Source organism: Bombina bombina, chromosome 4 (genome assembly GCF_027579735.1).
Source record: "Bombina bombina isolate aBomBom1 chromosome 4, aBomBom1.pri, whole genome shotgun sequence".
Taxonomy (NCBI): domain Eukaryota; kingdom Metazoa; phylum Chordata; class Amphibia; order Anura; family Bombinatoridae; genus Bombina; species Bombina bombina.
The window spans coordinates 57,674,671-57,691,000 of record NC_069502.1 but is presented as its reverse complement, the minus strand read 5'-3'; the positions used below and the strand labels follow the sequence as shown (position 1 = coordinate 57,691,000).

At 43.1% G+C, this 16,330-nt stretch overlaps 1 protein-coding gene across 1 annotated transcript in view; it reads right to left on the bottom strand.

The window, feature by feature from the left end:
* The window catches only part of WDR97 (WD repeat domain 97), a 225,084-nt gene that overhangs the window by 87,523 nt on the left and 121,231 nt on the right, over positions 1–16,330 (bottom strand). The window contains exons 12-13 of the mRNA XM_053708904.1: positions 15,260–15,381; positions 2,431–2,596 (exon numbers count right to left, since the gene is read on the bottom strand). Of these exons, the coding sequence (XP_053564879.1) occupies positions 2,431–2,596; positions 15,260–15,381 (288 nt within the window). The remainder of the gene's footprint in view (positions 1–2,430; positions 2,597–15,259; positions 15,382–16,330) is intronic.

Below are 16,330 nucleotides of genomic sequence, written 5' to 3'. Positions count from 1 at the left end.
AAACCCACCCAATACCCCCTTAAAAAAAACCTAACACTACCCCATTGAAGATCACTCTACCTTGAGCCGTCTTCACCCAGCTGGGCACCAGTGGTCATCCGATCCGTCCAGAATTCTTCATCCGATGGGCCAGAAGAGGACATCCAGACCGGCAGAAGTCTTCATCCTATCCGGGCAGAAGAGGACATCCGGACCGGGAGAAGGCTTCATCCAAGCGGCATCTTCTATCTTCATCCATCCATCTTGAAGACCTACGGCGCGGAACATCCTTCTAGGCCGACGACTAACGACGAATGAATATTCCTTTCAATGACGTCATCCAAGATGGCGTCCCTTGAATTCCCTCGCATTCTATTGGCTGATCCAATCAGCCAATCGGATTGAACTTCAATCCAATTGGCTGATAGCATCAACCAATCAGATTTTTCCTACCTTAATTCCGATTGGCTGATAGAATCCTATCAGCCAATCGGAATTCGAGGGACGCCATCTTGGATGACGTCATTTAAAGGAACCGTCATTCGTTGTTAGTCGTCGGCCTAGAAGGATGTTCCGCACCGGAGGTCTTCAAGATGGAGCCGTTCCTCGTCGGATGGATGAAGATAGAAGATGCCGCTTGGATGAAGCCTTCTCCCGGTCCGGATGTCCTCTTCTGCCCGGATAGGATGAAGACTTCTGCCGGTCTGGATGTCCTCTTCTGGCCCATCGGATGAAGACTTCTGGACGGATCGGATGAACACTGGTGCCCGGCTGGGTGAAGATGGCTCAAGGTAGGGTGATCTTCAATGGGGTAGTGTTAGGTTTTTTAAGGGGGTATTGGGTGAGTTTTAGAGTAGGGGTGTGTGGGTGGTGGGTTGTAATGTTGGGGGGGGGGGGTATTGTATTCTTTTTTTTACAGGTAAAAGAGCTGATTACTTTGGGGCAATGCCCTGCAAAAGGCCCTTTTAAGGGCTATTTGTAAATTAGTATAGGGTAGGGCTTTTTATTATTTTGGGGGGCTTTTTTATTTTATTAGGGGGCTTAGATTAGGTGTAATTAGTTTAAACTTCTTGTAATTTTTTTTATTTTCTGTAATTTAGTGTTTGTTTTTTTCCATAATTTAGTTTATTGTATTTAATTGTAATTAATTGTAGGTAGTTTAGGTAATTTATTTAATGATAGTGTAGTGTTAGGTGTAATTGTAACTTAGGTTAGGATTTATTTTACAGGTAATTTTGTACTTATTTTAGCAAGGTAGTTATTAAATAGTTAATAACTATTTAATAACTATTATACCTAGTTAAAATAAATACAAAGTTGCCAGTAAAATAAAAATAAATCATAAGATAGCTACAATGTAATTATTAGTTATATTGTAGCTATCTTATGGTTTATTTTACAGGTAAGTATTTAGTTTTAAATAGTTATAATTTATTTAATTGTAGTTATTTAATTAAGATGTATTTAAATTATATTTAAATTAGGGGGTGTTAGGGTTAGACAGGTTTAGGGGTTCATAACTTTATTATAGTAGCGGCGACGTTGGTGGTGGCAGATTAGGGGTTAATAAATGTAAGTAGGTGTCGGCGATGTTAGGGCAGCCAGATTAGGGGTTAATAAAAATTAACTAGTGTTTACGAGGCGGGAGTGCGGCGGTTTAGGGGTTAATACATTTATTAAAGTAGCGGTGATGTCCGGTCGGCAGATTAGGGGTTAATAAGTGTAGTTAGGTTGTGGCGTCGTTGGGAGCGGCAGATTAGGGGTTAATAACTATAATGTAGGTGGCGGCGATGTCCGGTCGGCAGATTAGGGGTTAAAAATATTTATTATAGTGTTTGCGATGTGGGGGGGGGCTCAGTTTAGGGGTTAATATGTAGTTTATGGGTGTTAGTGTAATTGTTAGCACTTTAGTTAAGAGTTTTATGTTTCGGCGTTAGCCCATAAAACTCTTAACTACTGACTTTTAAATGCGGTAGAAGTCTTGCCAGGAGAGGGTCTACCGCTCACTTCTTCCAAGACTTGTAATACCAGCGATAGGCAAATCCCATAGAAAAGATAGGATACGCAATTGACGTAAGGGGATTTGCGGTATGGAAAAGTCACGGAAGAAAAGTGAGCGGTACACCTGTACCTGCCAAACTTGTAATACCAGCGGGCATTAAAAAGCAGCGTTAGGACCCCTTAACGCTGCTTTTTAAGGCTAACGCAAAACTCGTAATCTAGGCGTATGTATGGACATGACCTAGATTCTGTATGCAATAAGCTTCATTAGTTTTTAATTAAAACATGTCATTATTTATCTTCACCAATAAAAAACAACACTTACAAATACTACAAGTTTATTACATTAGATTTTACACACAGAACAATACAAAGCCTAAAAACCAGCTTGCAAATTGATTCAGTTATACCATATTCTTTCTTCCTGGTATCATCTGATGTGGGTCTTACCTGTAACTTTAGAGTCCAGTTCTGTAGCCATTCCTCCACACTCTTTCTGAGGGACTCTCTGTGGTTCTCTGTCACTTCCCAGCTGTCCCAGGTGTTAATTTCCTTTAACATAAACCCATGAGGGTCTTGAAGGCCCAAATCCCAGAGAAAATTAACCAACGGAGCTCTACAAAATACATGGAATGGGGGAGAGCATTGAAACACGCAGCTTGAAAGGAAAAATAATACTGGGAAACATATAAAAACACAGAAGCTCATAACCACAAATTAAGGAAGTCACTGGCGATGTCAATGAGTTAACATCTGAATGAGAACTTGAAGTCTCACATTAAAGGGACACTAAACCCAATTTTTTTTTTCTTTCGTGATTCAGATAGAGCAGCAATTTTAAGCAACTTTCTAATTTACTCATATTATTATTTTTTTGTTCTCTTGGTATCTTTATTTAAAAAGCAGGAATGTAAAGCTTAAGAGCTGGCCTATTTTTGGTTGAGAACCTGAGTTATGCTTGCTTATTGGTTTGCTAAATATCAGCCACCAATAAGCAAGCTATCCAAAGTGCTGAACCAAAAATGGGCTGGCACCTAAGATTTAAATTCTTGCTTTTTAAAAAAAGATAGCAAGAGTACAAAGAAACATTTATTGTAGGAGTAAATTAGAAAGTTGCTTAAAATTGCATGCTCTATCTGAAACATTAAAGAAAAAAACCCATAGATTATGCTTACCTGATAATTTAATTTCCATCGAGGGAGGAAAGTCTATGGTTTCATTCATTACTGTTGGGAATTATGAACCTGGCCACAAGGAGGAGACAAAGACACCCCAGCTAAAGGCTTAAATACCTCCCCCACTCCCCTCATCCCCCAGTCATTCTGCCAAGGGAACAAGGAACAGTAGGAGAAATATCAGGGTATAAATGGTGTCAGAAGATAAACCAAATTTAGGTCCGCCCCTCGGAGATACAGACGGGAGCCATAGACTCTCCTCCACTCGATGGAAATTAAATTATCAAGTAAGCATAATTTATGTTTTCCATCTAAAGGGGAGGAGAGTCCACGGCTTCATTCATTACTGTTGGGAACATATACCCAAGCTCTAGAGGACACTGAATGAAACCGGGAGGGAAAAGGCGGACCCTAATCTGAGGGCACCACAGCCTGCAAAACCTTTGTCCCAAAAACAGCTTCCGCAAAAGCAAAAACTTAAAATTTGTAAAATTATGTAAAAGTGTGTAAGGAGGACCAGGTAGCCTTTTACAAATTTGCTCCATAGAGGCCTCATTCTTGAAGGCCCAAGACAAAGCCACAGCTCTAGTCGAATGAGCCGTGATCCTCTGAGGAGGATTATTTCCCGCTGTCTCATAGGCCAAGCAAATCAAGCTCCTCAACCAAAAGGACAAAGAAGTAGAATAGGCTTTCTGCCCCTTGCGCTTCCCTGAATACACCACAAAAAGAGATGAAGACTGTCTGAAATCCCTTGTAGCCTGAAGATAGAACTTCAGGGCAAGAACCACATCCAGATTATAAAGTAACATCTCCTTAAAAGAAGAAGGGTTAGGACACAAAGAAGGAACCACTATTTCCTGATTGATGTTACGGTTGGACACCACCTTGGGAAGAAACCCCAAACTTGTGCGAAGCACAGCCTTATCCGCATGAAAAACCAGATAAGGAGGCTCACATTGCAAGGCAGCTAGTTCAGATACTCTGCGTGCCGATGCAATGGCAAAAAGGAAGAGAACCTTCCAGGACAGAATCTCAATATCAATGGAATGCATAGGCTCAAACGGAACCTTCTGCAATACCTTAAGAACCAAGGTTAAGCTCCATGGGGGAGAAGACTGTTGAAAGACAGGCCTGATTCTAGACAGAGCCTGAACAAAAGATTGGATGTCAGGGAGCTCAGCGAGCGTCCTATGCAACAAGACTGATAATGCCGAAATCTGTCCCTTTAAGGAACTGGCGGCAAGACCCTTCTCCAAATCATCCTGGAGAAAGGACAGAATCCTGGATACCTTCACCTTATGCCAAGGATATCCATGCTTCTCACACCAGGACAAGTAAGTCCTCCACACCTTATGTTAGATGCGACGAGTGACTGGCTTCCTTGTCTGGATTAGAGTATCAATCACACTCTCAGAAAAGCCTCTCTTGGCCAAGACTAGGCGTTCAATCTCCACATAGTCAGCCTCAGAGAATCGAGATTTTGATGATGAAAATGTCCCTGTTCCAGCAGATCCCTGCGCCAGGGTAACCTCCACAGCGGAGAGGATGACATCCCCACCAGATCCACAAACCACGTCCTCCACGGCCACAATGGAGCAATCAGAATGGCCGAAGCTCGCTCCTGTTTGATGCGTGCCACAACATGAGGCAGAAGTATTAACGATGGAAAAATGTAAGCTAGGCTGAACCCCCAAGGCACCACTAAGGCATCTATCAGCTCTGCCTGGGGATCCCTGGACCTGGACCCATATCGGGGTAGCTTGCAATTGAGGCTGGACGCCATGAGATCTATCTCCGGCGTTCCCCACCTTAGACAAATCTCTGCAAACACTTCGGGGTGAAGAGACCATTCCCCCGGATGGAAGGATTGTCTGCTGAGAAAGTCTGCTTCCCAGTTGTCCACACCTGGAATGTGAATCGCTGAGAGCGAGCAGCTGTGGGACTCCGCCCACTTGAATATCCGAGACTCCTCCCTCATGGCTAGGGAGCTCCTCGTACCCCCCTGATGGTTGATGTAAGCCACCGAGGTAATGTTGTCTGTCTGGAATCTGACTAAGCTGAATGACCCCAGAGAAGGCCATGCCTTCAGAGCATTGTAGATTGCTCAGAGTTCCAGAATATTTATAGGAATGAGAGACTCCTCCCGGGACCATTTTCCTTGTGCCATCCTGGCACCCCAAACAGCTCCCCATCCTGCCAGACTGGCGTCCGTGGTCACAATCTCCCAGGACGGTCTCAAGAAGGATGTCCCCATGGACAGTTGCTCCCGATGGATCCACCAAGAGAGGGAGATCCGAGTCCGAGCATCCATGGATATCTGCTGTGATAGATCTGAATGATCGTTGTTCCACTGTCTCAACATGCACAATTGAAGAGGTCTGAGATGGAACCTGGCGAATGGAATGACGTCCATGCTGGAAACCATGAGTTTGATCACCTCCATACACTGAGCCACCAAGGGGCTTGAGGAGGACTGAAGGGCAAGACAAGAGGATGCAATCTTCCTGCATCGATGGTCTGTGAGAAATAATAAAAAATTTCATGGACATAGCGTCTATTATCGCGCCCAGGAACTTCACCCTGTTGCTGGGAACCAGGGAACTCTTTCCTGAGTTGATCTTCCAACCATGAGATTGGAGCAAAAGAAGAAGCGCCCTTGAATGATCCTCTGCGAGACTGAGCGACGGCCCTAGACTAGGATGTCATCCAGATAAGGCGCCACAGCAATGACTCTGGATCTGGCCACTGCAAGTAGCGCCCCCAGAACCTTTGTGAAGACTGTTGGGGCCGTCGCCAGACCAAAGGGAAGGGCCACAAACTGGAAGTGTTGGTCCAGAAACGCAAATCTTAGGAACTTGAAGTGGTCCCTGTGAGTTGGCACATGAAGGTAAGCGTCCTACAAGTCTATAGTTGTCATGAACTGTTCCTCTTGAACTAGGGGCAGAATAGATCTGATCGTTTCCATTTTGAACGATGGAACACTCAGAAACTTGTTTAAGCACTTTAGGTCCAGAATCGGGCGGAAGGTGCCCTCCTTCTTTGGAACCATAAAAATATTTGAATAGTACCCTAGACCCCTTTCTGCTTGGGGTACTGGCATGATAACACCTAGCGAGGAGAGATCCCTCACACATTCTAGAAACGCTTCTCTCTTTTCCTGTCTTGAAGACAGGTTTGACAGGAGGAATCTGCCCCTGGGCGGATGGGATCTGAACCCTATACTGTAACCCTGGGCGACAACTTCTAGAACCCAAGGGTCCTGAATGTCCTGCAACCATGCTTCTGAGAAGAGAGATAATCTGCCCCCTACTTGGTCCGGAGACCGGTCGGGGGCCGCCCCTTCATGCCGATTTTGTCTCGGTGGGCTTCTTGCTTTGCTTAGACTTGTTCCAAGAATGAGCCGGCTTTCAAGTTCCCTTGGACTGCTCTGCTTTCGCGGCGGGCTGCTGGCGCTGGTCCTTGTCCGCGCAAAAGGGACGAAAGGTAGATCCTTTAGGCTTAGCCTTTTTATCCTGCGGTAGGAAAGCTCCCTTGCCTCCAGAAACCGTGGATATGATCGAATCCAATCCTGGACCGAACAGAACCTTTCCTTGAAAAGGCAGGGACAACAGCCTCAACTTAGAGGTCATGTCTGCAGACCAAGACTTTAGCCACAGAGCCTTGAGAGCTAAAACGTAAAAACCTGACACCTTAGCATTCAGGCGAATAATTTTCATATTGGCATCGCAGATGAAAGAATCGGCGATCTTCATTGCCTTAACTTATCCTGTATCTCGTCGATGGAAGTCTCCCCCTCTACCATTTCACACAGGGATTCACACCAATATGTCGCAACTCCGGCAAAAACGGCTATGGCCGCTGCCGGATGAAAAACAAACCCTGTGTGTTGAAACATCTTCCTTAACATGTTTTCCAACTTTTTATCCATGGGCTCTTTAAATGACGAACTATCCTCGAGGGCAATAGTTGTCCACTTCACGAGCATGGAGATAGCACCATCCACCTTAGGGACAGTACCCCACAGCTCAAGCTGACAGTCCAGAACAGGAAACAGTTTCTTAAAAGAAGAAAGGAAAAAGGAAGAACCTAATCGCTCAGATTCATTCTTAATAATATTTGCAATCTTAACAGGAACTGGGAAGGCCTGAGGCACCACCCTGTACCTTATCAAGCTTAGGAATCACAGGTTCTTCAAGAAGTTTAGGTTCCGGAACCTCCAGAGTATCAAGCACTTGCTTCAGCAAAAAGCGCAAATTCTCCATCCTAAACCTAAAGTCAGGCTCCTCCGCAGGCGGAAGTTTAGATGACACGGACTCCGACCCAGAAGGGGTCTCCTCTGAAGAGTCGGAGTGGGGCTCGTCATCATATAACGCCTCTGATACTTCCACAGGCATAGACAATCCCTGGGCTGGGCCGCCATGATGCGCCCTATGCTTGCACTTAGCAGAACGTGGTAAGGCATGGATCACTTTCGATACTGCCGTTTGCAGTTGATCCGCAAAATCTGACGGCCAACAAATCTCTCCCACAGGAGTAATGGTTGGACCCTGGGGACAGGGAACCCTCAGAGGTGGACGGCTCAGTAGTACTAGACATCCGCGCTGTTATTACGGACTAGATTAACTTAATAAATAGGCACCTTTATAACCTCCAATGGCCGGACTACAGAAACCTTTCCTTCTCCTGCGCCACTGATCAACAGAAGAAGAGAGATAGTCACACCCGGTCACATGGAAAGCCTGGAAGAACCGCCCCTGCCTAAGGAGAAAACGCGCCTCAAAAATGGCCGCACAACACTCCCATAAGTCACCTGAAAGTTCCACACATTGCCAGAGCCTCATCTCGCACATAACACAGCAATGACACAATAAACAATATCATGTATAAACCCCCCCTTTTCAATAATCCCCTTTCCAGGAATATTAACCCTTGATTCTTTAAAGATAAAAGGCGTCACACTGTGACCCTGTCTTCCGTGTTATCATTATGTAATAAAAACAAAATTTATGCTTACCTGATAAATTTATTTCTCTTGTGGTGTATCCAGTCCACAGATTCATCCATTACTTGTGGGATATTCTCCTTCCCAACAGGAAGCTGCAAGAGGATCACCCACAGCAGAGCTGTCTATATAGCTCCTCCCCCAACTGCCACCTCTAGTCATTCGACCGAAGACAAGCAAGAGAAAGGAGAAACTATAGGGTGCAGTGGTGACTGTAGTTTAAAAATAAAAAACACCTGCCTTAAAATGACAGGGCGGGCCGTGGACTGGATACACCACAAGAGAAATAAATTGATCAGGTAAACATACATTTTGTTTTCTCTTGTAAGGTGTATCCAGTCCACTGATTCATCCATTACTTGTGGGATACCAATACCAAAGCTATAGGACACGGATGAAGGGAGGGACAAGGCAGGCGCTTAAACAGAAGGCACCACTGCCTGTAAGACCTTTCTCCCAAAAATAGCCTCCGAAGAAGCAAAAGTATCAAATTTGTAGAATTTCGAAAAAGTATGAAGCGAAGACCAAGTCGCCGCCTTACAAATCTGTTCAACAGAAGCCTCATTTTTAAAAGCCCATGTGGAAGCCACCGCTCTAGTGGAATGAGCTGTAATTCTTTCAGGAGGCTGCTGGCCAGCAGTCTCATAAGCTAAGCGAATTATACTTCTTAACCAAAAGGAAAGAGAAGTTGCTGAAGCCTTTTGGCCTTTCCTCTGTCCAGAGTAGACAACAAACAATGCAGACGTTTGACGAACATCTTTAGTAGCTTGTAAATAAAACTTTAAAGCATGAACCACGTCAAGATTGTGTAATAGACGTTCCTTCTTTGAAGAAGGATTAGGACACAGTGACGGAACAACAATCTCCTGATTGATATTCTTATTAGATACCACCTTAGGAAGAAACCCAGGTTTGGTACGCAAAACTACCTTATCTGCATGGAAGATCAGATAAGGGGAATCACACTGCATGGCAGATAACTCTGAAACTCTTCGAGCCGAAGAGATAGCTACCAAAAACAGAACTTTCCAAGATAAAAGCTTCTTAGATATCTATGGAATGCAGAGGTTCAAACGGAACCCCTTGAAGAACTTTAAGAACTAAATTTAAACTCCATGGCGGAGCAACAGGTTTAAACACAGGCTTGATTCTAACTAAAGCCTGACAAAACGCCTGAACGTCTGGAACATCCGCCAGACGATTGTGCAAAAGAATAGACAGAGCAGAAATCTGTCCCTTTAAGGAACAAGCTGACAATCCCTTCTCCAATCCGTCTTGGAGAAAAGATAATATCCTGGGAATCCTGACTTTACTCCATGAGTAACCCTTGGATTCACACCAATGAAGATATTTACACCATATCTTATGATAGATTTTCCTGGTGACAGGCTTTCAAGCCTGAATTAAGGTATCAATGACCCATTCGGAGAAACCACGTTTTGATAAAATCAAGCGTTCAATCTCCAAGCAGTCAGACGCAGAGAAATTAGATTTGGATGGTTGAAAGGACCCTGAAGTAGAAGGTCCTGCCTCAGCGGTAGAGTCCATGGTGGAAGGGATGACATGTCCACCAGATCTGCATACCAAGTCCTGCGTGGCCACGCAGGTGCTATCAAAATCACCGAAGCTCTCTCCTGCTTGATCTTGGCAATCAGACGAGGGAGCAGAGGAAACGTGGGATACACATAAGCCAGGTTGAAAGACCAAGGCGCTGCTAGAGCATCTATCAGCGCTGCCTTGGGATCCCTGGACCTGGATCCGTAACAAGGAAGCTTGGCGTTCTGACGAGACGCCATGAGATCCAGTTCTGGTTTGCCCCAGAGTTGAATCAACTGTGCAAACACCTCCGGATGGAGTTCCCACTCCCCCGGATGAAAAGTCTGTCGACTTAGAAAATCCGCCTCCCAATTCTCTACTCCTGGGATATGTATAGCTGATAGATGGCAAGAGTGAACCTCTGCCCATAGTATTATGTTTGAAACCTCCAACATTGCTAGGGAACTCCTTGTTCCCCCTTGATGGTTTATGTAGGCTACAGTCGTGATGTTGTCCGACTGAAATATGATGAACCTGACCGCAGCTAGCTGAGGCCAAGCCTGAAGAGCATTGAATATCGCTCTTAGTTCCAGAATGTTTATCGGAAGGAGTGTCTCCTCCTGAGTCCACAAGCCCTGAGCCTTCAGGGAGTTCCAGACTGCACCCCATCCCAGAAGGCTGGCATCTGTCGTTACTATTGTCCAATCTGGCCTGCGGAAGGTCATACCCTTGGACAGATGGACCTGGAATAACCACCAGAGAAGAGAATCCCTGGTCTCTTGATCTAGATTTAGTAGAGGGGACAAATCTGTGTAATCCCCATTCCACTGACTGAGCATGCAGAGTTGCAGCGGTCTGAGATGTAGGCGGGCAAACGGCACTATGTCCATTGCCGCTACCATTAAGCCGATTACTTCCATACACTGAGCCACTGAAGGGCGAGAAGTAGAATAAAGAACACGGCAGGAATTTAGAAGTTTTGACAACCTGGCCTCTGTCAGGTAAATCTTCATTTCTACAGAATCTATCAGAGTTCCTAGGAAGGAAACTCTTGTGAGAGGGGATAGAGAACTTTTTTCTTCGTTCACTTTCCACCCATGCGACCTCAGAAATGCCAGAACAATGTCTGTATGGGACCTGGCGATTTGAAAGTTCGACGCCTGTATTAGAATGTCGTCTAGGTAAGGCGCTACTGCTATACCCCGCGGCCTTAAGTCCACGGTAGTCATATATTGACCCACCTGGATCATAGGTAGGATGGTTCGAATAGTCTCCATCTTGAAGGATGGGACCCTGAGAAATTTGTTTAGGATCTTGAGATCTAAGATTGGTCTGAAGGTTCCCTCTTTCTTGGGAACCACAAACAGATTTGAATAGAAGCCTTGCCCCTGTTCCTCCTTTGGAACTGGGTGGATCACTCCCATAACTAGGAGGTCTTGAACACAATGTAAGAATGCCTCTCTCTTTATCTGGTTTGCAGATAATTGTGAGAGATGAAATCTTCCTTTTGGGGAAGAAGCTTTGAAGTCCAGAAGATATCCCTGGGACACAATTTCCAACGCCCAGGGATCCTGGACATCTCTTGCCCAAGCCTGGGCGAAGAGAGAAAGTCTGCCCCCTACTAGATCCGTTACCGGATCGGGGGCTGATCTTTCATGCTGTCTTAGAGGCAGCAGCAGGTTTTTTGGCCTGCTTTCCTTTGTTCCAAGCCTGGTTAGGTCTCAAGACCGGCTTGGACTGGGCAAAATTTCCCTCTTGTTTTGTATTAGAGGAAGTTGAAGCTGCGCCACTCTTGAAGTTTCGAAAGGCACGAAAATTAGGCTGTTTGGTCCTTAATTTGTTGGACGTATCCTGAGGAAGGCCCGAATAGGGTCTGCCCCTTGAAAGGAATGTTGAGAAGCTTAGACTTTGAAGTAACGTCAGCTGACCAGGATTTAAGCCATAGCGCCCTACGTGCCTGAATAGCAAAACCTGAGTTCTTAGCCGTTAGTTTGGTTAAATGAACAACGGCGTCAGAAACAAATGAATTGGCTAGCTTAAGAGCTTTAAGCTTGTCAAGGATATCATCCAATGGGGTTTCTACCTGTAGAGCCTCTTCTAAAGACTCAAACCAGAAGGCCGCAGCAGCAGTGACAGGGGCAATGCATGCAAGGGGCTGGAGAATAAAACCTTGTTGAATAAAAATTTTCTTAAGGTAACCCTCTAATTTTTTGTCCATTGGATCTAGAAAAGCACAACTGTCCTCGACAGGGATAGTTGTACGCTTCGCCAGAGTAGAGACTGCTCCCTCCACCTTAGGGACCGTTTGCCACAAGTCCCGTGTAGCGGCATCTATGGGAAACATCTTTTTAAAAAAAGGAGGGGGAGAGAACGGTACACCTGGTCTATCTCATTCCTTAGTAATAATTTCTGAAAACCTCTTAGGTATTGGAAAAACATCAGTGTAAACAGGCACTGCGTAGTATTTATCTAATTTACACAATTTCTCTGGGACTACAATGGCGTCACAGTCATCCAGAGTTGCTAAAACCTCCCTGAGCAACATGCGGAGGTGTTCAAGCTTAAATTTAAATGTAGACATATCAGAATCAGGTTGAAGTGTCTTCCCTGAGTCAGAAAAATCACCCACAGATAGAAGCTCTCCTTCTTCGGCTACTGCACATTGTGAGGGTATATCGGACATAGCTACTAAAGCGTCAGAAAGCTCTGTATTTTTTCTAGCCCCAGAGCTGTCTCGCTTTCCTTGTAACCCTGGCAGTTTGGACAATACTTCTTTAAGAGTATGATTCATAACTGCCGCCATGTCTTGTAAAGTATACGCAATGGGCGCGCTAGATGTACTTGGTGCCCCTTGAGCGGGAGTTAAAGGCTCTGACACGTGGGGAGAGTTAGTCGGCATAACTTCCCCCTTGTTAATTTCCTCTGGTGATAAATCTTTTAAAGCCAGAATATGGTCTTTATAACTTATAATAAGATAAGTGCATTTGGTACACATTCTAAGAGGGGGTTCCACAATGGCTTCTAAACATAATGAACAAGGAGTTTCCTCTATGTCAGACATGTTTAACAGACTAGTAATGAGACCATCAAGCTTTGAAAACACTTTAATGTGAAAAAGCAGAATATAAAAAACAGTACTTTGCCTTTAAGGGAAAAAAACAAACACAAAAACTGCAAAACAGTGGAAAAAAGCAGTTAACTCTATGAAATGTTTACAGTGTATATAATAGACTAAAATAGCATTGCACCCACTTGCAAATGGATGATTAACCCCTCAGGTTCAAAAAGGAAGCAAAAAAACGGTAAAAACCGTTATAACAGTCACAAGCAAACTGCCACAGCTCTACTGTGGCTCCTACCTTCCCATAAAACGACTTTTGTAGGCACAAAAACCCTTTACAGAGGTCCAATATGTCAGGGGACTCCTTCAGGGAAGCTGGATGTCTCAGAATTAAGAAACAACTGCGCAATTAGAGCGCGAAAATAGGCCCCTCCCACCATGCACTCAAAGTCAGAGGGCCTTAAAAAACTATTCCTAGGAGTGAAATAACAGCCATGTGGAAAACTAGGCCCCAAATAAAGATTTATCACCTCAGTAAAAAACGTTCCTTATATATATAACGTTTTACATACTAAGCCATAATAGAAAGTAATATGAAAAGTAACCTTTACTGTAAGCATGATGCCAGTCGTTATTAAATCACTGCAATCAGGCTTACCTTAACTATATTGGGCACTGTCAGCATTTTCTAGTTCTTATCATCCTCTAGAAAAAAAATATACTGAACATACCTCAGGGCAGTTAATTCTGCAGGCCGTTCTCCCAGCTGAAGTTTCTCCATACTCTTCAGTTATGTGTGAGAACAGCAATGGACCTTAGTTACAACCTGCTAAGATCATCAAAAACCTCAGGCAAAATCTTCTTCTAATTTCTGCCTGAGGTAAAAAAAACAGTACAACGCTGGCACCGTTTAAAAATAACAAACTTTTGATTAAAGATAAACTACACTAATTCACCACATCTCTCTAGCTACTTCCCTTGTCGAGAGCTGCAAGAGAATGACTGGGGGTGGCAGTTAGGGGAGGAGCTATATAGACAGCTCTGCTGTGGGTGATGGACTTGAGTGTAGAAAGCAGGCAGCGAGTCTCGTCAACGCTGATTGCTTGTGGAGCTGTTAATATGAGTCGGAATGGTTTCAAAGAAAGACTCTCCCTGCATCTCCGGACTCTAACTTTCGCCCAGGCTCTCACTGAAAGGCTGACAGGAGTACTTAAAACTCAAGTCCGAATGCGAAGAGTACTACCCTCCATAAGAGACTCTCCGATCTTCGGCACTTCTCTGCCGTCCTCCTGTGACGAAGGGCAAAGAATGACTGGGGGATGAGGGTAGTGGGGGAGGTATTTAAGCCTTTGGCTGGGGTGTCTTTGCCTCTTCCTGGTGGCCAGGTTCATAATTCTCAAAAGTAATGAATGAAGCTGTGGACTCTCCTCCCGTTTAGATGGAAATTGGGTTTACTATCCCTTTAACATTCTGCAGAATATTACCAATCTAAAATCCTCTATGTTATTATTATACAATATATTTCAAAATCAGTTTAAAAGATGTCTGAATATAGACTGGTCCTAATACTGTATAACTTGAGTCCCACTTATAATATTCAAGGGCACCTATATTTGGATGAGGTATTTAAACTGGAAGATGGTCAGTCCTCCTATTTTTAAATACAGAGTTTCAGTGCTTGGTTAGCACAACTATAAATATATTTTTGAGATTGATGATAATAAGAGCAGATAGATACACTTTAACACAAAACAATCACACACTCACATCTCATTATAATTAGAGAAACAGGAGCAATTCAACCCACATCGTAGATGTGTAAGATTGCAGAACTTGGCCATACTGTAAGTCTACAATTTTAACTTTATTTAAAAAGCATAGGCCAGAAATGTCAGAAAAAAACTTTAATAGTTCCCTCAAAAACACAATGTAAATGTCTGGGTTTAGGTGCTCAGCAAACTGAAATTCTGTGTTCCTATGAATATAATATAAAGCAGCTGAATAATTCATTCTAATGATAAACCAACATCTTAATCAACAACTCTTCCTAAAACAATTGAGAATTTGGATCTGAACGGTCCTATTTCATGTAATGGGCAGTCAGGTAATGTTATCACTGACATCACTGAGGATATAACAGCTAATATTATAGATAATACCAGATAATTAGGCAAATCAGGGTGAGTAGGCACTGGCTTTAAATAGAAATATTTGAACATTCCAGTAAGTGTCTTTCACTTTGGATTAATGGTTGAATATTAAAGTGCACCATGGTTTTTAGTAGGATGGACTTGGAACCATGACATGACAGGTAATTTACATGCCATTTTGTAATAAAAAATATATTTTCAAAGATTAATGTTTGTACATCTTTTAAGGGAAACGTATTTGTGTCCCATTGCAGATAGATGTATTTATTTATCTGTATTGATTCACCATTTTGTGTATATAATTGTATATAGCTGTAAAAGTGAAAAGATATATAGGGAATTGTATTTGCTATACCTGAGAGAAGGATGGACCAGTACACAGGTCACCAGCAGCTCCAACACCAGGTCCTTGTGACCTCTGAACATATCATTCATAAATCTCAGGCAGGAAAAGACAAATTCTCGATCCTCAGACACCTAATGCAATAAAGGAAGGATATAGATGATGACCAAGAGATAACAATATATTATAACAGATTTTTTATTCTAAAGCCCCAATAATTTGTTTTTAAACTTTACATGTTTTATTATAAACAAGCATGGAAAGGCTTCAGCTAAGGACCCAAGTAAAGGAGAGGCCATTAAAGGGACAGTCAACACCAGAATTTTTGTTGTTTTAAAAGATAGATAATCCCTTTATTACCCATTCCCCAATTTTGCACAACTAACAAAGTTATAGAAATACAAGTTATACCTCTGTGATTACCTTGTATCTAAGCCTCTGCAGACTGCTCCCTTATTTCAGTTCTTTTGACAGACTTGCATTTTAGCCAATTAGTGCTCAATCCAGGGTAATTTCATGTGCATGAGCTCAATGATATCTATATGAAACACATGAACTAATGCCCTCTAGTGGTCAAAATGCATTCAGATTAGAGGCAGTCTTCAAGGTCTAAGAAATTAGCATATTAATCTCCTAGGTTTAGCTTTCAACTAAGAATACCAAGAGAACAAAGCAACATTGGTGATAAAAGGAAACTGGAAAGTTGTTTAAAATTACATTCCCTATTTAAATCATGAAAGTTTTTTTTTGGACTTGACTGTCCCTTTAAGTTACACACAAGCTTGTTGTCTCTCGGCCAATAGATATAATTAATTCTCTATTTTATGTTTTCAGTATTTGCAGCATATTTTATATAACTAAGTACCAGCTAACTTATGCTGCTGTTTTTTTTTTTTATTAGACTTAAAGAGACATGGAACCCACATTTTGCCTTTCATGATTTAGAAAGAGCATGCAACGTTCCAATTTACTTATATTCTCTAATTTGCTTCATTCTCTGGATATCCTTTGTTGAAAAGCATATCTAAATAGGCTCAGTAGTTGCTGATTGGTGGCTGCACATAGATGCCTTGTGTGATAAGC